This window comes from Gouania willdenowi, chromosome 5 (assembly GCF_900634775.1).
Source record: "Gouania willdenowi chromosome 5, fGouWil2.1, whole genome shotgun sequence".
NCBI classification, from domain to species: Eukaryota; Metazoa; Chordata; class Actinopteri; order Blenniiformes; family Gobiesocidae; genus Gouania; species Gouania willdenowi.
The window spans coordinates 31164906-31188567 of record NC_041048.1 but is presented as its reverse complement, the minus strand read 5'-3'; the positions used below and the strand labels follow the sequence as shown (position 1 = coordinate 31188567).

At 38.4% G+C, this 23662-nt stretch overlaps 1 protein-coding gene across 2 annotated transcripts in view; it reads left to right on the top strand.

Annotated features, from left to right (window-relative positions):
• cntn4 (contactin 4) overlaps positions 1 to 23662 on the top strand; it is a 325246-nt gene that overhangs the window by 230528 nt on the left and 71056 nt on the right. For both annotated transcript variants that reach the window (XM_028447019.1, XM_028447018.1), the window contains exons 9-11: positions 721 to 860; positions 6743 to 6872; positions 8277 to 8427. In XM_028447019.1, coding sequence (XP_028302820.1) covers positions 721 to 860; positions 6743 to 6872; positions 8277 to 8427 — 421 coding nt within the window. The remainder of the gene's footprint in view (positions 1 to 720; positions 861 to 6742; positions 6873 to 8276; positions 8428 to 23662) is intronic.

Sequence of the window (23662 nt, the reverse complement as noted above, 5' to 3'; positions counted from 1 at the left end):
TGATTGTTTGGTTTTATTGATTTTATGTTTGTCATTTGACTCAATTGCTTTCCTTAAGTGTACTGCAACATTTCGGCTTAGGTATTTGAAATGAAAGCATTGTTTGAAAGTTACTGGAACAGTGAGCTATGGGTAGCTAGCTGGCAAAACCTGGGATATACATGGTTTTACTGTTTACAACCCTATTAAAATAGCCTTAATTTGACTTGATAGCTGAATTCTTCTTAAACTCTAGATCTTGGCAAGATGGTTGTCAAAAGTATTCAGAAAGTTTTGTTTTTTTTTTTTACTTTGAGGGAATATTCTGTCTTCTAATACTACATGGTAGGCTAGGAGGTTTGTTGTAGCAGGTGAAGGCAAGCTACACCACATCCAGTATGTGAAATAGTAAAACTGAAAGTTGAAGTCTGAGAATAATTTTCAGGGTTATACATGACTTAATGAAAAGACAACCAAACTTTTGAGTAACTTTTTTAATTATAAAAACAATTATTTTACTTTTCTAACAAATGAATTACCTGAACGTCAGGTGCTTTAACAATTACTAGTGCCACAATAATGATTTAGATTTTGGGGTAACTATAAAATAAGTTGGATCAGAGGAAATGTAACAATTGTGTTACTGTATATGCAGTTTTCAGGTTGAAAAGCAAGAAACTGATCTTACCAACACTATTATGAATGAATTCCATTTTCACTCTCCCCTTTCCCAACCTACAGCTCCTCCTCATCTTATTGAGAAACCTGAAGATGTCCAGAAGCTCATTGATGACTCCCTCGCATGGGAATGCAAAGCCACAGGGAAGCCCAAACCTTCCTACAGGTGGATGAAAAATGGCGAGAACCTGGAATCCATTGAGGTGAGATGTGCCATAATTCTGCAAAGTCCCTTCATACACCAATCTTCAAGTTTTTTTTTTTAAAAAAAAGGTCAATGTCCTTTTTCCCATGGTAATAGATGCTTAAAAGAACTATGGTGTGAAGTGTTCTGAATCTGAAGCTGCTTACTTGTGCTGACTCAGGTTAAATCTACTACCTACAGCTAGATGACCCATGTGGGATAGTATAACAAAAAAGGCAAGATGTTTCACTTGAGGAAATGAAATTTTCTTGGAATCCATGGAAATGCTATAGAGGGTGGAATATCTAATTAAACTCAGTACATCAGTAATGAGTGTATTGTTTTAATTAGTTGGTTATTGGTTAATATCCACACACTGGGAGGGGACTTGAACTATTTTGGATATGAGGCCAGTCTTTTCCAAAATCATGCTTCATGCTGCACTTATTATGTAGGATAGTAAATTACCATAAAACCACACAACTTAACATTTTAAACCAGCTATTTTTTTTTTTTTTACTTTGGGGTCGTAACCCCATATGGAATTGCACATAATTCAAATGTAGTTGCCTAAAATGTTCAGTAATATATTATATATATATATTTTTTTTAAAGCTGTATAAAAATATCTGAGCTAGCGCATCTTGTCACGTTGTTTATCCTAGCTACTGGTAACACAGTTTAACAAACTTGATCAATAACTAATTCTAGACAGAAAACAATTGTTTCTGGGGTTGACCAAAAAATGTGAACTCAAAATAAGGTTGTGTGGAGCTGAAGAAAAGGAGTCAGAGGTGGAGTATTCAGCATGGAACTCCAGTCTTTATTTTCCATTTAAGCAGGCTCTTATTCACCTCTCTAACACACGGGGAAGAGACACATGGTGTTGCACCAAAATACTTCCCCCTGGAAACACCCTTCACAACACAATTAGTTCCTCCCGCCACTCCTCATTTATTGGGTGAATTATGAACGTGAAAAACAGTCACCACAGTTGACACTAGGGATGTAACGATTCACTCAACTCCTGATATGATTCGATTCGCGATACTGGGTTCACGATACGATTCTCTCACGATTTATTCTACAAAATGGGACTGTAGTCAAATGATGACTGAAAAATATTCCTTTATTTTTTTGGGGGAAAAAAAAAAGTATTATTTTCCTTTTATTTTTCATTGTCAAACCACAAAGCAGCTGTATATGTCTCTCATACACTTTGCCGCAGACTGAAAGAAGAAAAGAACCATATCTGCTCTTTTTAAAGCCATGGTGCGCTGCCTGCTCAAGCTTTACCAACTAATTGCAACGTAACGTCATCTTTTTTACAGCACTGTGCCTCCTGAGTTACACTACATTATGTGTTTCACATCTGCAAACCAGTGTTTTATTTCAAAGGAATCAGACTGTGTCTGCTGAGCTTTGCTCTATTAAGACACTAAACTTTGAACAGGCCAAGTGTTTTATGGTAGTCTAGAAAGTACCATAATGTAAAAGCTATCCTAATCTCCTGTTTGATCTGTCCTTGCCAAATACAGTTATTAATCCTGTGCCTCCAAGACAAAAAGCCTGGTTCTCTATAGAAACACTGTTCATCCACTTTTCACTTTATATCACTCCCCCCTTACCCATTATAATCAGCATGGTGATAGATTATTCTATTATGGGTCTGACCATACCCACTTACTCATCCAACTGTACTCTGCTTTTTCTTAAAAAACAAGACCCTTTTATATTAACATTTGTATTTTTGTGTAATGCCTTGGAGTCAATTGAGAATATAATGATCACTGCCTGAGGTAGGGCTTTGCCTTGATAAAGCCTGAGGTATTATGTTAATGAGATGCAAAGTGGGGGATAAAAAGGGAAGGCAATCCCAAATGAAGGCTATAGATCAGCACCCACATATTTGTTATAGAGTTTAATCACATGTGCATTATACTCATTTTGTTATGTAATTCATATTCGCCGTTCTGCACAGAGGATAACACAATTATAAAAACAGAATGGTTTGCAAACAGGGAATCACCATCACTAACCCTGCCCATGGCAAACATCTAAACACAAGGTAACATTAAAATATGTATGTGCGTAAGATTGTTCATTTTGAGATTTTGGGTTTGGAATTTAAATAAATAAAGCACATGCAATGGTGTAAAACTGCACACTGTCTAAATATATATATATATATATATTTTTTAAATATGTATGTATGTATTTATAATGTATATTTGAGCTAGTATTTTGTAGTTATTGGGCAATCTTATTTTTCCACTACACAGTCATAAACAATATGCCAATGTTACTGGAAACTAGTGGTGGGGGGTTCGATACAAAAGTATCAATATTTTAATATCGATACCAATGTTGGTATTGGTATTCGATGAAACCAGTGTAAAAAGTCTAGTTTCATTTTCTCTCCTGCATGTGGCTAGAAAAAGATTATCGAAAAAACTATTAAACAACAAGGAATAGGTACATAACCATACAATAGAGTTTTTTTAATATAAATAAATGCATAATTCCCAATTAAAAAAACCTAATATAACCGTGGCCAATGGAACAGCAACAAGTTGTTGTGCTTTTGGTGGTTTTAAAGCCCTGTTTTGCACCATAATCTGACTACCCACAATGTCGTGCGCTCAATCTCATCTCCCACACTTCCTGTTTTTAGTCCATGCTGAGCACACATTGTGTTCACAGTGCACCTAGTTGCTCCATACTTTGATTGGACTCCAAGACCGGCAGAAACAATCACCCTAGAATTTGCCTGTTTGATCCGTTCTAGATGTCGCTTTGGCGTTTAAAATGCCCAAACGCACTGGACTATCCTTTCTAAGATCCATCGGTGTGAATGAACCCTAAAAGGCCAGATTTGGCTTGACTGCTTTCCTTGCAGTTTACATGTGTGTTGTAAAAATATTAATGATTATGGAAGCTCTTTTTGCCATTTTTGCACTTTGTTTTCCCTATCGTTACATCATATTTAATAATAGTGGAGTTGGCTGAGGTTATAAATACCATTTCCTATTTGTGTGCACACATTATCAAATGGCAATAAAAGAAAAAAAAGGCATATATACATGACCAATGTCTCAGATGAAAGGCTCAACGACTTCAAAAATGTACTTAACATGATTAAATATGCCTCCGCAACATAATGATTAAAGGCTTTAGTGACGTTGCTGATGTCTGTGCTGTTGTTTCCTCTTCATCACTGATGTAATAAATGGATGAATTCCCAACGCATGGGTAAATTTATTAATCAGCAAAGGTGCGGCATTGTTTGAAATGCCACAATTAAGCACAGTGGTTTAATTAGTGGAAGATGGAAAGGTTAATGATGGAAGAAGTAGAGGGGAAAAGATGTACTGTTGGTTGGTGTTTATTACAGTAAATCAATAGACATATCTGACTGTGGTAAAATTAGTTCTTAAAGAAACAGGAATGGAGCATTCATATTGCTTAGTGACCCAGTTTGTGTATAAGTACTGGTTATACTCCTGCCTAAGCACTTTCTGTTTGAAAGTAAACACAATGGAATCCGACCGGACTGTTCCTCTAGGATTAAGTAGCTGTGCAATTAAAAACAATCTGGCCATGAAATAGGATTCAGTTTGTTTCAGCATAGGGCCACCCGTCGTACACTGTGTTGTTCATGAGGAATTCCAATGAGGACAGTTGTGCACACGAGTTTGAAGTTCTAGATTCATTTATATTTAGCTGAGCCGTTACATCTAGGGGTGTAACAAACTCAACTCACGATACAATATAGGGCTCACGGTTCAAAATACTCATGATATGATATACAAAATAACAAAAATTCCCAATGAAGAGTAACAGATGTCTAACAAATCTTTGTGGATGAAAAACTATTTGACGGCAAAAGTTAGAGGCAGTGGGGCAGATTCACTAAAGGTTTAGTATTAAAACGTGTGCAAACGTCACTCCATGCGTATCTCGTAACTAAACCTTCGCTGAAAGCATGCACGCTCCCTTGGCAAGGGGATGCTGATTTTGTCAAAACCAAGCCTATGTCTTTTTTCAGGCTGCATGTCGTACAATATGTTAAGATTTCATTTATTCAGACAACTGTTCCTCAGGAAATCCACTTTGATTTTTTATATTGTATTTATTTATTTTTGCTTTTCACACCAACTGCCAAGTCAAATTCCTTGTGCTGTCTTTGAACTGTACTTGGCAAATAAAACCTGATTCTGATTCTGATTCTGACATGTTTCAACTGACAGTAGCAAACGCCTCTGAGGAAGACTGGCAGTTGTCGGTCGAAACATGTCAGGAGATCAAAGTCGATTTCACGAGGAACAGTTATCTGAATAAATGAAACCATAACGTGTTATTCAAAAAGAAGACATAATGAATTTTGCTGGAATTATAATGCAGAAGTCAAGGAAACTTCAAAGGAAACATCAAAGTGATCAGCAGACGCCGCTGACGAAGACTGGCAGTTGTCAGTTTAAACATTGCAGGAGATCAAAGTTGATTTCACGAGGAACAGTTGTCTGAATAAATGAAACCATAGCATATTATTCAAAAAGAAGACAAAAAAATATTGCTGGATATTATTAGGCTGCATGTTATTTTTCTGGTACTTTTGTTTTCTTTAACTTCAAAGTCCAGAAACATTATGATTGGCCTGTATATGTAAACCTTAGCAACCTCGATCTGTATCAGTGAGAAAGAAAGTGTGTAAAAGACAAGACACTTCACTGATACAATGTACGGGTTTATTGTTAATTGGTCCACAATTACTTGAGCAAAATCAATCAATGCCAGGATGGATTGATTGATCATTGTTTTCTTGGAGTACACTTACTTGTGTGGACATTGGACACTAAGAAGCTGAATGTGAAGTATAAGACATCAACCTTTTTTATGTTTGACTCTTTTAAACATAAAAAAATCAGCCTGTGTTGTTGGCAATGACATTGCCAATCATTTCACTTCAACATAAGGTATACAGATGGTCCCCCCAGGTCCAAGCATGAAAAACTGCTGATTTGAGAGGATTGTCATGGTTAATTAATAGCAGCCATAAACGCGAGTGCTTCCTGTGCAGCAAACTGATATACGCCACCATTTGCCTTCCCTTGCCAGCAGGGATATTTGCCCCTACACATCTGCAGACGCAGAGCGTTATGGAAATTCAGGCTCAACCTGCTCAAACACAGGATTAGTTTGTGATCTTTCAGCGAGAGCTGTCTCTTTTTCCATGTAACAGCACTTTAATTCCGTGAGACTGCAGTTCAAGATGCTCTGACACCTCTATGGAAACAGGCTCTAATGACGGTGTAGGAGAGGTAGATTGAAGAAAAAACAAGGAAGCAATTGAGAGACCACCTCACAGCTGCACAGAGACATGTAAATCTACTCAATGGTTTATTATTGTGAAGAAAAAGCCTGAGAGTTCAGAGCGATTATCGTAAGACAGGCCACCCTTTGCTAGATTCTAATTTGATTGCTTGGGGGATAAACAATGGCCAGAAAAGATGACGACGAGGCAAATCATGACAATGTGTAAAACACTCAGTATGTAAAGAGCATACTGATCTGAGAAGCAATTTTCACAGTGCGGGGCATCTCTGATGTTACGATCCTGCTTTCTGTCTGATCCCTTGTTTTGTATGAAGGGGAAATGGGCCCCATGGTGTAGCCAGAGATATAAATAGGTCATGGTTTTATTTTCCTCTCATAAACATGTAGATTGATTAGGGTCATTTTCTACCAGCCTGCCTCCATCCACCCAAGCCTTTCCCTCCATTAGAGATGAAAACCCAAGATTTATTGCCCTGTCTGTCACTTTCAAACTATAATTCACTGGCTAGCTGTTTTTATGTAGATGAGTGTGTATTAAAGAAATGTGTCCCTTTGTCCCTTCAGGAGCGCGTGCAAGTCACTAACGGGGTGTTGTCGATCAGTCGCCTGACCCTGTCTGACACAGGAATGTACCAGTGCGTGGCTGGGAATAAGCACGGCGAGGTCTATTCTAATACAGAGCTGCGGGTCATAGGTGAGTACACACACACACAGACACACACACTGTGCTCGAGCATCACCACATGTATATTTTATCCTTCTTTCTGATCCAAACCCTGCTGGATGACCTCCAGTCCTCCCTCATTGGGCTTTAATTGAACAACATTAGTTATAAGACTTCTGCATCTGGTTGACAGTGATGTATTCCAGAGCTGCTCCCTTCACCAGCCTCACCCATCTGCCTTGTCAAGGCTGTCACTCGACACCTCTGGCCGGCAGCACGTCTCATTCACTAAACGCCTCTCGTCCTAATCACGATTGGAAAGTGGCTCAATACGGCTGAGTGTATTCATCAAGCCAAGGTGGCAAACCCAGGGAAAATTGCCAGAAGGCCATTAAACAGCTGTGAAGGGTTAAACCTTTTAATGAACACCTTTTCAAATATTTACATGTCAAAATGTACGACCTTTGGGATGATGCTCACACATAATTCAAATACACATCCCATCTTCTATGTTCCTTTATCTAAAAAGAACTGATCTTGTGTTAAACATTAAACATTAATGCATTGCAAGTTAAGTGTCTAAAAGCGTATAAACATCTGTTTAGTCCTCTGTTATTTGATACCTCGCTCTTTTTTTTCACTCTCCAGTGAAATACGAATAATTGTCGACATCATCATCTCTATCAATGGTTCCCAAACTCTTTCTGTTGTGCCCCCTTTTGATAATCTCATAACTTCAAATTTGGGGAAAGCAGATGAAACAGAAACAAAACAGAAATGGAGAAAATGACTAAGAAATAGATAAACTTAAATGAAAAACAGAAGCTCTACATATGTATGGTGATCAGTAGAATCCCATAGATTGCTGGGAGATAGTCCAACATCCAACCACTGGTATTTGGATCAGAAAAAAGTGGTTAAAGAATAATTTAGACATATTTATTTATGAAGATGTTTTGACTTAAAAGTTTTAAAATCCACAAATATCATAGGAAATGCTTGGCTGTAGATAGTTAAACATTTTTTAAATAAGCTTTGTTGATGAAATGTTGATATTTACACATTAACAAATCAGATATCAATCAAACAAAAACATGGCTTGTTGAAAAGAAGGTAGAAAAATTTTCTTCTTTTTTTTTACATGTATATTGATATGTAGATACTGGACTATCCTGCTGCCTAAGAACAATGATAAGCCAATATCTAAACACAAAACCATCTATCATCACTTTATTACTTTCTGATTAGAATTCATTCAGAGTATAACAATCTGTAGATACCTATTATTTATGAATTATGGATACATTACCGATAGAATGTATAGGTGCAAAATGTGGAGGGATAGATGTAATATGCGATACAAAAAATTAAAAAAATCATAGCTGTATTGGATAAGAAAATGATATAAATGTCAGTATGTTTCTCTTTTTGCAGCCGTTGCCCCCGATTTCTCTCATAACCAACTAAGGAGTCAGACACTAGTGAAAGTGGGAGGAGATGTGCTCATCGAGTGCAAGCCCAAGATGTCTCCTTGGGGTGTAATTTCCTGGAGGAAGGGCAGCGAACCCCTCCGAGAGAGTAGCAGGTAACAGTGCTCACAGAAATGTTTCTTCTGCTCTTTTCACCCCAGTTTGCGGGTTTGTTGGACTTTTACGCTGAAGATTATCAATGTAGAAGGGAAAATGTGCTTCCTACACTCCCTGCATATCGCACCTTTAGAAATATGAGTGACTCATCATGAGTGATGTTGCCCTCAATTTCATTCATTCATCGTCTGACCTGCTTTTTCATGTTCAGGGTTGCGGGGTCCTGCTGTTGCCCATGACCCCAACTAGTTGGAAAAACTGACATGTTCATATGGGAGTAAAGAGCATGAACACATTCAACCTAATCCTTTCATTCAAAATGTTTTTATTATTTAGAAACTATGTATGTAAAGCAAGACATAGGAAACAATATAGTTGATGTATACCTCAGTTTGAGTTTCAAAACAAATTCTTGAATGTACAAAAAAAGTATGTCAAATAACTGGATTTGACAATTCAAACCTCAATCGAAAAAACAGTAGTAGCTCCCATTCACTGCCAGTGGTGTAATGTTGTCTGCCTTTAATATATGAAAACAATACTTGTCTGTGATTCTGTGCTTTGACCTCCTTGACTTCAGCGACTGCCAGCCAACAGTTCCACATAGTGAGCAGGGACGCAGTGAAATTCCTTTGTGAATATTATAACAATGAAGTAGTGATCACGTGAGTCCCATAATTTGAAGCAAACTTTTAGTTGTTAATTAGAAAAAAATGAACTTACAAAAGACGTGTGGGTTGCAATATGCTCTAATGTCCTCTGACAATAATACTCTGAGTGGTGCTTGATCAGAGTTTGAAGTATTTGTGTTTGAAAAATGGTTACTATAAAGTGATTTGAAGTGAGTTGCTGGATAAATCATCACACTGGCCCCTAGTTTAAATTAAAGATGTATTTTTAGTCACTCACTATGTGGTTAGAACCTGAGAGGTGGGACACCTTTGGACTGTGACTTTTTCAAACCTTTCAGAGGATAACTACCTAGTTACATACTATTTTATATGATTCTAAAGGTGTATTTAAAACATTGAGTACTTTGTGGGTCAGATTTAAGATCTGAAATAAAGGGTGCTAAACCACTAGCGGGCCTAAATACTTGGCGCGGTTTCCTCACCTGTTGTGGGCATTTTGCTAAGATTGCAGCGCAAATCGGTGCAAGTGCAGAAGATGCTGGGACCACCGTATTTAAAGGAGCATTTTGCGCTTTCAACGTGGAAGGGAGCTGTGTGGGTAAAAGCGCAAAGATAGACTTCCCATATCTCCCATTGCTCATATCGGCACATGGAAAAGAGGCTCCTTCTCAAAGGCCAGAACCTGACCTATTGATCTATTGTTTCAATTGATCCGAGTTATTGCAACAACAAAGAAAGAAGTTTGCAGCACTTGAGGATGAACTACTATGTAGCCCATGGGGTCTGAGGCTGTCCGGAGTAGCCCTCTGTCGCACGTGCTTGGAGGGGAACGTTGAACCATCGCTGTGTAAACCAGGCAGCTGGTCAGAACCGATAGTGTTTGACGTGGGTCTAAACCGTAAAACCTTATCTGTCCAGCCGAAACATGGAGAGGAAGGCGGAGCACAAAGGAGCTGCAGGTCTGTGCTCTGCTCCTCTGCACGGAATGAACAGAAAAGGAAAGGAGTGCCGCGCCTGGAGCTCACAGAGGTAATCTGCTCCTCTGGACAGATGTCCTCCATATGCAAAGTTCCACTCCACCTCCTAAAGGAGAAAGTCGTGCACCGGAGCGTCCACCAGACACCACACCGGGGCTGGCTCAGCTGTTCAGCTCTGTTTCTGTACCTCACTCACAGATGACACTGCTTGTTCCTTTGGTGGCTGTTAATATAGACTATAGTTGTATTTCAATTATTTTTGGTACTAAAAATATTAACCGGTGCATCAACCATCCATTCTATTTGTTTCGAGCAATATTATTGCTACCACATCACTGTGCGTAATGCTGAGTTACTTGGCCCCTTGGACGCCATGTGTGCAATTGTCTTTTAGTGTGTGTGGCTGCATGTGTGTATGTCGATCTATTTGTCTGAATTTGGTGTGCAGCCTCAGCCTCACTAAGAGACAAGGGTCATCCATTGGGTGTCACCACTGTGGCGTGACTCAGGTTTGACGACAAGGCTGTATGCACAGCGTCTTGCCAAGCTTTGCATATATACAAAGCAGTGTTATTGCTTGTCAAACAGAGTGTGGCACATTTGCATAGTGGTTTCGCTGCTGGTGCCCTTCAGCTGCCCTGTGCCACTCCCATCATCAGTCTCCAAGCCGTGCCCTTTGGATCATTCTGTTTTTGTTGTTTTGAATTCATAGTTGTGCATTGATTTCACATTTGTCTTATGTGGGACATAAAACGACCTCAGTCGTGAGGTGAAAGTTAAAAAAAAGTCATTCCAAATTAAACAGTTGTTGTTGTGAAATTACACACAGTCACATGAATGCAAAGTAAATATAGTTTGAATTAAGTTGGCGTGTGAAAAAGTGTTGTGTCGGGTGTAAAGCTAAACTTTGCAAATGATTAGGATGAGGTGGTTGGCAGGAAAGAATGAAAAGAAAATGGATGTAATGTGTTATGTTATTCCTTATTGTGAAAAGACATCGGCATTTAATTTCAGTCACATGTTCAGATTTCTTTGACTTAACCAATTAGTGAAATAACTTTTAACAAAAAAAAGTGTTAAAACCTGGTAGAGTATGTAGTGTATATCACAGGAACAAATGACTTTGACCCCAGTGTTGAAGATCCTGTTCTTTTAGTTGCATGTATGAAATTAGCTTGACAGAAATAGAGAAAAATCAGTTTTCAAAAGTAGAAAGTGAACTAATATGACCTGAATCTTTTTTCCCACAGGCAAGACACATGAAAGAGTAATTCTATAGTCACTGCATGGTCATAGAGCACTTCAGGGAACATTTTCTGTGGTGGAAATTCAGCCGTATTCACAACAATAGCCAATGTTCAACATGATCTAATGTTATACAAAAATGGATTTAGACATGTTAAACACTTTGTTTTGGACTACTAAAAATCATAGTTATAGTTTGACCGTTGTAGTTTTTAATCTAACCTCTAAAGTATAATAAGTACACTGCTTTTTTAAATTATTATTGTTGTTGCACCTTCTTTAGGTGAGATTTGTTGTGGCTGCAGGTTAACAAGTGAAAAATGTGATAAATTGGTTCATCCAGGGGTAAATAATATTGACTTGACAATTAAGTTCGTGGAGCAAAATTGGTGTGTTGCTCTAAGGTAATGAATCTGTGATGGGATCATGGGTTCAAGCTCAATGCTAATTTATTTAGTAAATGTTCAAAGTTATTGCTAGTTTTTTAAAGAATCATCCCCTGTGAAAAACTACTGGCAACTTGGACATTTTTTGTCTACAGAAACATACTGTGTAATCATTGGTCACACGTGGAAATGATAAAAAAACGGTCACTTGCAGAAACAAACCCATGTTACAAAACTCACGCCACAGGGAGACAACAGCTAGATTGAGGTGTTGACTGAGGTGGTTGCTAATAAGGGTTTGACAAATAATTTGATTGGACAACAGACATTCCATGAGCAACGATGAGCAGTGTTTGGAATAACGGCATTTAAAATAACGGCATTAGGTAACGGCGTTTTTTTTTTTTCAGTAACGAGGTAATCTGACGAATTACTTTTTACGCTGTTACAACGCCGTTATCGTTACTGAACGTTTAATCCGGTGCGTTACATGTATTGATTGAATACTGTTATCTGAAAGCATCCCCGGCTTCTTACTCAGCTGTAGTGAGGAGGTGGGTTAAGAACAAGGTGAGCGATAACGATTGGCTAAGGCGGCGTCATGTTTCATGGTAGCCAATCAGAGCCAGTACACGCGACACGTGACACAGACACACACACACACACACACACACACACACACACACACACACACACACACAACCACTACAGATTAGATGAAGCAGCAGAGATGGCGAGTGTGGAGCAGTCTGATGAAAAGTTGGCATTTTTAAGGTGGCGATACAAACACTACTTTATATTAATTGTGGTCAAAGGCAAGAACGTGTATGTGAAGTGTTCATTATATCCAGGAGTGAAGACTTTGTCGACATCCGTTGTAAGCAACTCAAATTTAATGAAGCACCTCACGACACACGCTTCTAAAAAATTGGAATTCTTTGACATATAGCAATTTTTTTTTTTTTTAACAATAACGCAAATAGTTACTTTCCTTGGTAATGAGTTACTTTTATGAGAGTAATTCAGTTACTAACTCAGTTACTTTTTGGAACATGTAGTGAGTAACTATAACTAATTACTTTTTTAAAGTAACGTTCCCAACACTGATGATGAGTAAATGCCTGTACAGGCATTCTAATAACTGTTAATTAACATTATGAGTCGGTAACTATTTAAGATTGTGGCAAACTTGCACAGCAAAGATGAACATATTTCCACAAATAACATTTGATCTAAATTATGTATGATCATCAGACTCAGAGGAAAGGAAGGAAAGAGGCCTGGATACATCAGTGCAAATGAGGTGTGTCAACATGAAATGATACAAAGTAGCAGTAATAAGCAGACACAAATTAGCAAGCTTGTGTGTATTAAATGTTTGTGTTGCTATTTGTATTGGCGGAGCCCAATAAATTATTTAAATAAGCAAATCATAATATCTTGCAGCTCAATACTGTTGATGAATAAAATGCGCTTGTAGAAGTGTTGTATAACAGCAATATCACATGAGAGGGAGTGCTGTTGTGCTGGATATCAGCACTGGTGTGATTTGATTGTACATAATTCAGCACAACAGAACCCATCTTGTGTGATATTGCCTAATTAAACGTCTGTGACAGCAAGTGGACATGAAAAGAGTTGCCCCCCCTCGTAACTTTGGTAAAGTTACTGCCATGGTGCTAGATTATGGTTTATGTGAAACTTAGACTGAGTTTTGCTTCAGTATTCTTCAGTATGAAATGTAGAGTAACAGCACGTCAGTGACCCATGCAGTTTTCACTCTATGAGCTTATTTAACACCAAAATTGTTGGCATGATGCTCTGGCTGATCAATGTATTTTGTGACCCTGACTAATTCCCTTGAGGCAAAGACAATTTAACTAAAATATAACCAGACTACATTGTGTATGAGTAAAAATGACCTCATGGTGATAAAAAGATCAAGTGTTGTATTTGTCTATTGATCAATGACTCAGCCCCGATTCAACTTATATAGCGGTAATTACAACAGGAAGTCGTATACCATACCAGCCTGTCATTGGCCGATCTGGTTAGATCTCTGAAGCTAAGCAGGTCTGGGCCTGGTTGGTAGATGGATGGGAGACCACTGAGAATTCCAGGTGCCACAGTGGGGGACAGTCACCCCAGTGGTATCTGTCATTGTGTCCTTGGGCAAGACACTTCACCCACATTGCCTAGTATGAATGTAGTGTGTGAGTGAGTGAGTGCTGGTGGTGGTCGGAGGGGCCGATGGTGCACTATGGCATCCTCGCTTCCGTCCGTCTCCCCCAGGGCAGCTGTGGCTACAATAGTAGCTTGCCACTACTAAGTATGGAGTGAAAGAATAATGCCTTAATTCTGTGAAATGACTTTGAGTGTCCAAAAAAGTGCTATATAAAATTGATGTATTATTAATATTATTATTATACCGCTAATTTCAAAATATAAAGTTCTTAAGAAAAAACCTACCAATTCTACATGAACAAGCATCCTCGACTATAGGGAGAAAAAACTCCCACCAGAATTATCATATAAAAGCACTGAAAGCGTTTGAATCACCAACTATAAGTTAGCATCCGTGTGACACAAACAGGTCTGCGAGAAAGATTTACTATACTTCTGTGAATCTAATTCATTATATCAAAAAAGTCATTTTCAATCCCATAGTGGCCTAAACTACAATCATTGTATAACCAAACAGTGGTCAGTAAGTACATATAGGAATTAATGGTTTAGGCTTTGCCAAATGCACAATACATTACTACCAGCTGCATTTGTAAATAATAAATGAATCATGATTTAAATGTTCCACATGTGAATAATGAACTCACATTGAATAATGAAGGTAGGGATTCTACTAGCATGACTTTACTTCAAACGTTTTGCTTAGTTCTTTCTACTTGTTATTAGGAACGATTTCATTCAGCAGTTCTGTTTGATTTCTTATGTGTTTTATTACTTCTGATGGCTTTTAATAAATAATGTTTGGCTTGGACCACCTGCATCACTAGTTTAAATCTTAAAGTAAAATAAAAGCCTCGCTTTGAAATGAAAATTCAAACTGCCCTAGTTGGTATACAAGAGTAATACAACTTTTGCTAAAATCCCTGGTTATGTCACTTAAAAAAGTGCTTATTTAGCTGGTGGTTCGGGATGAATCATGTGACCAAGACCAAGGTGATGTGGTGCCCTGGGGAGGGTGTAGACATAGTGGAGGAGAGGACTGAAAAAACTGTTATTCATCAGGGGGAACCCCAACCATCCTTCCTACCACCATCTGCTGGCACAGTAGAGCTCCTTCTCCAACATGTAGCAATAGTTCAGTTTACCTGTTCTGTATCACTGTCCCCCTGTGTGTGTTTGGATGTCTCTGATTGGAATCTGCCATTGGCCACCACTGTGTGCCCTTGAGCAAGTTCTTCAACACTAATTGCTTCAAGGTTGTCATTGCAAATGAGAATATGTTCTCAGTAATTTAACTGGTTAAGTAAAGGTAATATAAATATTGTGCCTATTGATTTTTTGGAGAAAACCATAAATCCTTGGTAAATTTAAGTATCAGATACATTTTATATTATGGTATTTTCTCCTTAAATGTCTTTTGAGTACATTTGTCAAACTGTGTTTTGTTATCATTTCCTACTTTTACTAGAAAGCACATTACGTGTTCAAGCATTTACCCTACTTGGTTTGTAGACTTACAGTGTTTTCTATCAATAACATCTGAGTCACTCAGTTGATTTGTGAGACTGACATGGGGATGGATGTAATTCAGATTTGATCCCGTAAAGCTGTACAGGAACAGTGGCTACAGACTATGAAGATGTTTAAAACTATGATAAAATTGTTGATACCCATTTGCATGTGAATTCCTGATGAGTGCTGATAATGAACATGTCTCGTCATCTTTACCTGCTTTTCCTGTACCGGGTCGCATAGAGCCTATCCCAGCAGACATAGCGTAAGGCAGTGTAAACCTCTCTGGATAGGACACCAGTCTATTGCAGGGTTTGACAGAGACAAATTGGGGGCCACCAGCTAAACTTGAACACCCATTCTCTGCACTGAGATGAAACAATGTGCCACAGATTGACCCACTAAACATCTAATTTTCAGGAATTTGTTATCGTTTTAAAAATTCAGATTTTTCTGACAAATTTGAAAAAGAATGATTTGGTTTGCATCTTAAAACCAGAATTTAACCCACAAAATCTACATTCAATGTGTTCCCTTACTGCAGAGGTGTCCAACTCATTTTAGTTCAAGGGCCAAATCTGAACCAGTTTAATCACAAGTGGTTTTAGGCTGAAAAACGAACAATTTACATATTAATGTGCCCAAGTTTTGTACTTCCAGTTATAAATTAGACATAAAGTATGGAAGGCATCAACAATATTTAAAAAATATGTGACAGATGCTTAAATTTCCTTTGATTGATTGATTTTTTTGGCCAAATTTAATTTGGGGAGATTTTGTGGAATAATTTGAAAAACATTTCAGGATTTAGGAACAATTTTGAGTTCTTTAAACAACAATTTACAACTGAATTACAGTAGTCCCTCGTTTAACGCGGGCGTTACGTTCTAAAAATAACCTGCAATAGGCGAAATCTGCGGAGTAGTCAGCTTTATTTTTTACAAATATTATACATGTTTTAAGGCTGTAAAACCCCTCTCCACACACTATATACACTTTTCTCAGACAGACGTCGACATTATGGGTTTTGTCGGGGAGAAAACTGGCAAACATACAGCACTTCAAAGTGCGCAGGATCAAAAAATGTCCCTATTTGCTTCAAATGCGTGTTTGAAGCGAAGCACCGCCGACCAGCGACACAACCAACTCGGTGAGTTTCTCCTTTTTCTCCTTTCACAAACATAAACCACTAGTAAAAAAAAGTCAGTGTGATTAGCGGCAAATGCTATCCTAGCTCAGTGCCGACTTTCAAAAATGAAAACTACAGAGAGAACTTTTACCTGCTACTACCACCTCCTCGCTGATTCTCCTCCACGCCTAATCCTTCCTAGTCTGGTCCCGGTTATAAAGGCTGTGTCATACAGCTCCAGGTGGTCACACACAGCTTCTACTCCATGGTTGAATGGGTGAACAGACTGGTGTCTGTCTTTGTTGACGGCCTGACTTCATCGTCAACAAAGACTCTGAATGTCTTTTATCATGTGAAAGTATCAGGAGTTCAATATTTTCATATACATATCCTGCGTATGTGTGAATACGACGAAAAATCGGGAGCGCGCTCGCACGGCCAACGCTCTTGACGTGCAGATCGGAAAGATTTTGCATCTGGGACTCATCTATCCATTGACTTTGTATGTAATCTGGACATTTTGTCACGCATCCGGTGTGAACGCAGCAGTTAATCGGGATGCAGAACTCAATGCGCGGGTTCTCCCCCAGCCAATCAGAACACAATGCACGTTCATACGCTGTAAAAAATGCATGCAAAATCATACTGTAAAAAATTTCCACGAAACATCAAGGACATGAAAGGTGAAGCGCGTTTTAGTTTTGCTGTCTTTTTTTGCTTTCTCCTGCTGGCGGAATCAGATGCTCTGAAGGGCCAGACTTGACTTTGACACATATACTTTACTGAAATGCTAATAGAAATACAGTATTAAATACTTGTAGCAAACGAATGTATTTGAATATTTGGTATTCGGAAAAGTATCCCAAGCTCATATTATGAGATGAATTGTCTTTTTCTGAAGCTTCGCATTGAGGTGTTTTCAATGATCTCACTTCTGACAACTGAAGGTGACCTTTTTCAGCGTGATGTTGTGCTTTCTTTCTTTTTTCCATGCAAACATTTCTCATAGCTTAATGAGAGTGCCTTGCAATAATACACTTTTTAGGTGGTTGAGAAGGAGTGTCAGCATTTTTTTTCTCTACAGTTTTTATGGAAACAACCCCTTTCCATAAGATGCACTCTTGGAATCTTGTTTGTATGTAGCATAGGGTTTAATAGGAAGGCTTTAACTGAACATTTTAAAAGAAAATAATTAAAAACGTGCATTGTGTTAAGATAAAATTGTATATTCCCACAAAAAATCCTTCTCACTTGCACATTAACATTAACATTGTACAACAGCAATAGTTCATGTTTGGATAGGTCATTAAGTTATTATTGTTAGTAGGTAGTGTGCTGTACAACATAGGATTTCTTGTCCTTGCACTGGGCATGGAATAAACACAACTGCTGTCTTTTTACAGTGGTTATTATTACTGCTCTTTTTGTTGACATGCAGATTTTTGAAGCTGGTCTGTTTGCTTTCTCACCTTGTCAAACCTGTTGTAGATTAATTGCTTTAATTGGGTTAGCTCTCCACTGCGGTTTCACTAGAAAGGGAACCGGTGTCACAATCTGGGTAATCCATCTTCATAGCAGAAGCCCTTGTTTTGTTTTCTTTTTTTTATGCTCTTGCTGCAGCAGAAGTGGTGGGCGAGGGCAGTGATGTCTTATCTAACCCAGACAACCCTGCAGGGACCAGGTTGAGATGACATCAGCTGGAACAAAGCAGCTGAGAGAAAAGGGCATTGCAGGTCCTGCTGATGGGAGCACATTAACTGCTCAAGGCTTCAAATCTAGACCAAGCAATCCTCCTTCTTCTGACAATCCTGTCAGGAGGAGGAGGAGTTTACATAATGAACAATCCTGTTTAATATGTAGACTATACTGTACATTATACTTTATTGTCATATATATAAAGCTACATACACAAAATGTGTTCTCTGCATTTAACCCCTCCCTGAGGAGTAGTGACTTAATATAACGGACTGATCAACATCCCACAGTGATGGACCAGGGAGATTAGAACCAGTGAGCATACGATTACAAGCCTGCTCCCTTAACCACTAGTCCCTTTATCCACAGATAATATATTTTCGTTCAGTGTATAGCTAGATTATCCAGTATTTACTGTAGATAATCTGAAGTGCGGTGTGAGCGCTCACAATCAGTTCCACTAGCCGTTATACCGCCTCGTATCTGGCGTGATCTGACGTATTTGTGACCCAATGCGACGCAGCGTTGGACAAAACAGTGGACTGTCATCTTAAATGGACTATTCCTGTGGTCAAGAGAGGTGAGGATGACAAGAAAGCGATTTAGCAGCTTTGGTTAGTGTTAGAAACAGATGACTGACTCCGCTGCTGCTGTGATAAACATACACAGTGGAGCAACGTTGGTCGGACTGACAAATACAGTAGAGGGGACATATTATGAAAAATCCACTTTTGCAGTGTTTTTCAACACACGAGGTAACTTAAGTGTCCACTGGCACACAAAATGTGAAATAAACCCATCCAGTTCTTTGTTTGTGGTCTGTGTACGTTTTACAACACAGAGAAAAGTGCTCTGTTTCAAATTTTCTCAGATTATGACATCACAAGCTAAATCATAAGCTAAAAAAAGAAAATATCCTAACCTCTGGTAACTCCACCCATTGACTCCACCCCCAACCTGATGAAAACTTTTGCCAAAGTCCGCCATTGTTTTTCTCACTAGCGTCGGAATAAAGGTGCGTTCACACCGAACGCGACTGTAGCAACTGCAGTCACTTCAGTCACCCGTAATGAGTCGCTTGAACATAGTGGTGCTTTTTCATCACTTTCGTCACTCCAGTGACGTGATGACCAGGTAACAGTGTGTGTGAGTGTGCGGAGCCGACGACAGGGGAGAGAGAGGGCTGATCACTTCTTCTCCCAGGGAGTACGTTTACAACACCTATTAATAACAGCGCCGCTTTTTCGGTTTAAATGATCAATTTACGGCGTTAAACCCAGAATGTAGGCTTATTCAAGAAGTTAACCGCTTTAATTTTGCCCCTGTAAGTTGAGGAAGTGTACAGCCACTGCAGCCGTATCACTGTAGCGGGAATGGAGAGGCTGCTGCCTCAGCTCTCCAGACAGTGAAGGACAGGGGAGTTGTCGACTAGGTCGCGTAGCATCTGGTTACCGGATTCACGCAAGTCAGGTCGCTTGAAGGGAGTTTGCCTGAAGTCGCGACATTTTCATTGATTTTGAATGTAATTTAGTCGCTTTGGTCGCATTCGGCGTGAAAGCACCTTGTGTGTACCACCACGCCAAAGAGAGGGAGGAGGGGGAGGTTTTTGCAACTCCCCCAAAATGGAGCACTCTGAAAGAGTTGGTTTTTACAAGGGTCATAAACCTCCCCTGTTGCTTTATTCATGTTATGTTTTGACCAAACCCCAGCACAGATATGTCATTTAGACCACAGGGAACTGTTTTAAAAGGTGAAAAATGGGTATAATACTGTATGTCCCCTTTAAATAGCCCTGTGTTTTACTGTAATGTACAGTTTTTTTGGCTGAAAACAATAAGAGTGTGTGGATAGCAATACACAATGGCTATGGTAATAAAGCTGTAGTGTGGAGTCTGCATCTACATATACGCCCACTCATAAATGCCCCAAAATAGCCTGTTTTTAGAAACGTCATGAAAGTGACTTTTCAGAGTGCTAAAACTCTGGACAACAGGCAAGTTTCCTTTCAAATTCATACCTCTGATGGAGCGCTGACTTTCAGGCAGCACCACACGCAAGGGAAATAAAAGACAAAAAAACATTAAAAATTACTCATATGTTTTAACATATTTAGGGCAGAGGATGTAGCTCAGTTCTTCCTAAACTCTGTTAGCTGAGAGCAAACACATGGCTCTGACATGCTGAGGAGAAGCAAGCAAAAGATCATGTTTGCTTCTTTTTACTGCTGAGAATAAAATAAAATAAAAAATGCATATTGGAATAATTTGTGGTTTTGTTCCGCAAAACTGCTTCCCTTCATAATCTGCATGATTAAGGGCATCGCAGTGCTTTGGTGAAATCTCTGAACCTTCATTTTCCATAATGTTTATGAAACTTGACTCAGTTATGTTGCATTGGTTCCTCAGTTACTCCATCAACTTCCATTTGGATCTGATTTGACTGTTTTGCGATATTGTGAAAAAAATGTGGGTGCCCATACATTTGGACTTAATTATTAATGGGGTTAGAAATGTCTTACAAGCAGTTAAATATGAATGATTGTGGAACCATGATCAGGATCACTGTTTCAGTTAACTGTGAAAATCTTTGAAAGAAGATATTTGGCGCTTGGTGGAGGTTTGCACTCTCTGAGTGCTCTTGTTGTGGAGGTTTTTGTTTCACCATTTTCCAAATTGTCCAATGCATTTTTCTTTCTGCTCGGGATTCAATCTATTTCTCCATCCTCCACTCCCTAGGGAGTTGATAGACAGGCAGAATTTGCACATCCTCTTAAGTAAGCATAGTCCAAAAGGTCACACATCTAAAATCGTTTGGAGATGGCAGTGTTATGCAAATGTTGTATGCTAACATAAAATCTTTCTTCATTCTAGTGTGTGTTTTTATTTTCTACCATGGTTATGTATTTTTCTGAAAAAGAGTGAATAAGCCTCTGGGGGGAACAGCATGAACCCTTCCAGAGAAGCAGTGTGGATTATATTCACCAAGTTAAAATGGTACCTGAAGAACAAAAGGTACCGTGCAAATGTCTGTCAAGACAAGCTTGGCTCAAAGTGTTTCTAAAGATGAACATGTGACTGATGCTGGTTAAAACTCTTGCAATTTGTCTGATGTCATTTTTGAGGTTTTTACTGATTCTGAAGTTGTGGAGTTGTGAAGTTTTAAATGGTTTACATTTCTAATCATGAGAAAATTTGAAAATGATTTGCTATCTAGTTTCTGCGAGTACTAGGAATAGCAGCCTCAAAGTTTCAGGAGTTAATGGAAAAGCAAATAAAGTGGTATAGTATTAACCATAAATACAAAACATGCTTAAACCTTTTTACCAGGAAAAATCATTGTAATCTTCGGGGGGGGGAAATGAATTAATTACAAAATTAAAGATACTACTGTACTATTCATATTACAGCCACTTTATTTGCATCAATAGGTACTAGTATTGTTACTTGTTATCAATGAGTACACAAATCTGAATACTTGTACTTGCATACTCGTTGGACAAAGTGGTCATGAACATGGCATCAAAAATTGCCTTGAAAACAGCTGTGGTTTTTACTCAATTCACTTCAATTGTTTATTTTTTAACCAAAAGTTTTTGCAAGATCCGAGATATAAATTCTCAGCTTTCATTATTGTTTAGGTTTGTTTGTCTTATACCATATCAATAATTATTGCTTTCATACTACACTGTGATATCACTTCTATTAGAGACTGTAAGGCTGCATCTGAGCAACAAGACTGGGCTATGAGTAGAGTAGAGTTTACTGTACACGCTCTTTTATTGTAGATCAGTGTTCCCCATTTGATATCTTCCCAAATCTAATGACTGGAGCATGTAAACATGTGTTTGTGTATTCATGATTGCCCAGGAAATATCCGAGTTCCTACTAGTGCGTTCTGTCTTTAACAAACTGTATTTGTTGTTTGGTTTGCATCACCCTGCAACCTTTGTCATTAAAAAAGAATAGGAATTAAGTTTTTCAAACCTCAGTGTCATGTTGCAGCCCATTAAAACAACCATTCTTTATGTAATTTAAATACAGTTACTAGAAAGGAACAAAGGTTTTACCAAGCAATGTTTACAAAGAAACTAAAGAGCTGACTTGAAAAGAGCTTTTTGTTATCTCTATGTCAGGTTTATTTTTCTTCTATTTTTGTATCTGTTCCATTCTGTGAGTTTCCCTGAATTTCTTGAAAAGCAATATCAACTTAAATTAGTCATGTGTTTAAGGGTACATGTTAAATTATTAAAATATATGTTTTTTTGAGTCATATTTGTGCCGCCATTTTGCAATATTTGTGTATTTCTGTTGTCATTTTGCTTGTTTGTTAGAACTGTGGGTTTTTTTGTGTTTTTCTGTGTACTTTTGTTTTCATTTTCTGTAATTTTGTATATTTTTCTGAGTAATTTTGTGTATTACTCTTTTTTTTTGTTCATTTTTGTAGTTGTTTTGTGTGTTCTTGGAGTATGTTCTGTGTTTTTCTCTTGTCTTTTCCTGCATTGTGGTAGTTATTTGTATTTTTTAATGTATTCTTGCTCTTGTTTTGTGTATTTTTCTGTCTTTTTGTACATTTACTTTGAGGGTTGCATAAAATTAGACAAAGGGCCTAATTTGTTGCCTATGTCTAGTGTAAAGAATATTGATAATTCTGTTCATTCAGACAAGAGTCAGTGTTCAAAGCTAAATCCCGAATACCAAAAGAATACCAATTGGATAGAAAAAGAAGCTGTCGACTAACTATGTTTTTATCCTTTCTCTGGTTTCTATGGACTAAATGATAAGATTTAAGTCTAATTTTTCAACATTAAAATAAGTAATGTGCCTCAGTAGTTAGCACCTAAATACCTAAACCAGCAATTGCTCTATTTTGGCCCTGTGCAAACAATCTGTCTGCTTATTACACGCAGTGAGTAAATCACTGCTTAGTCAGACAGTCAGTTGGAGGCGCCATGGGTTACCGACACAATGAGTCTTCCAACCTCACAGGCGGTGTCGGGGTGCCATGTTTCCAAAGGTCATCAATGAGTGACGCAGTTAAATCCCTTCTCGAAGATATACAAGTATATGCAGGCGACACTCAAAAGTGGTGCAAGTCAAAAATTAACATTACATTAAACCAACTTTATTCCAAAAATAGTTAATAAAAATTGTTTTCGCATAAGGTAATCCTCCAATACCCCTCTAACCATCCATCTAATCATTCATTGACCATCCATCTAATCCTCCATCCATCCATCCTTCCCTTATAGCCTCTTATCCTGATCAAGGTCGAGTAGGCACTGACCTGGCTGGCTCAGAGCGTCATCAATCACACACATTCACTCCTGCAGTCCATTTATTGAGTAGCAGGCACAGATCTGTTCTACTCAGACAGATAGTAGCCTTAGAGAAATCTATCTGAGACGCAGAGTTTTTAACTTTTGCGTATTCAATGCTTTCATCACTATGAAAATATTTTTACTGAACCACGATTCA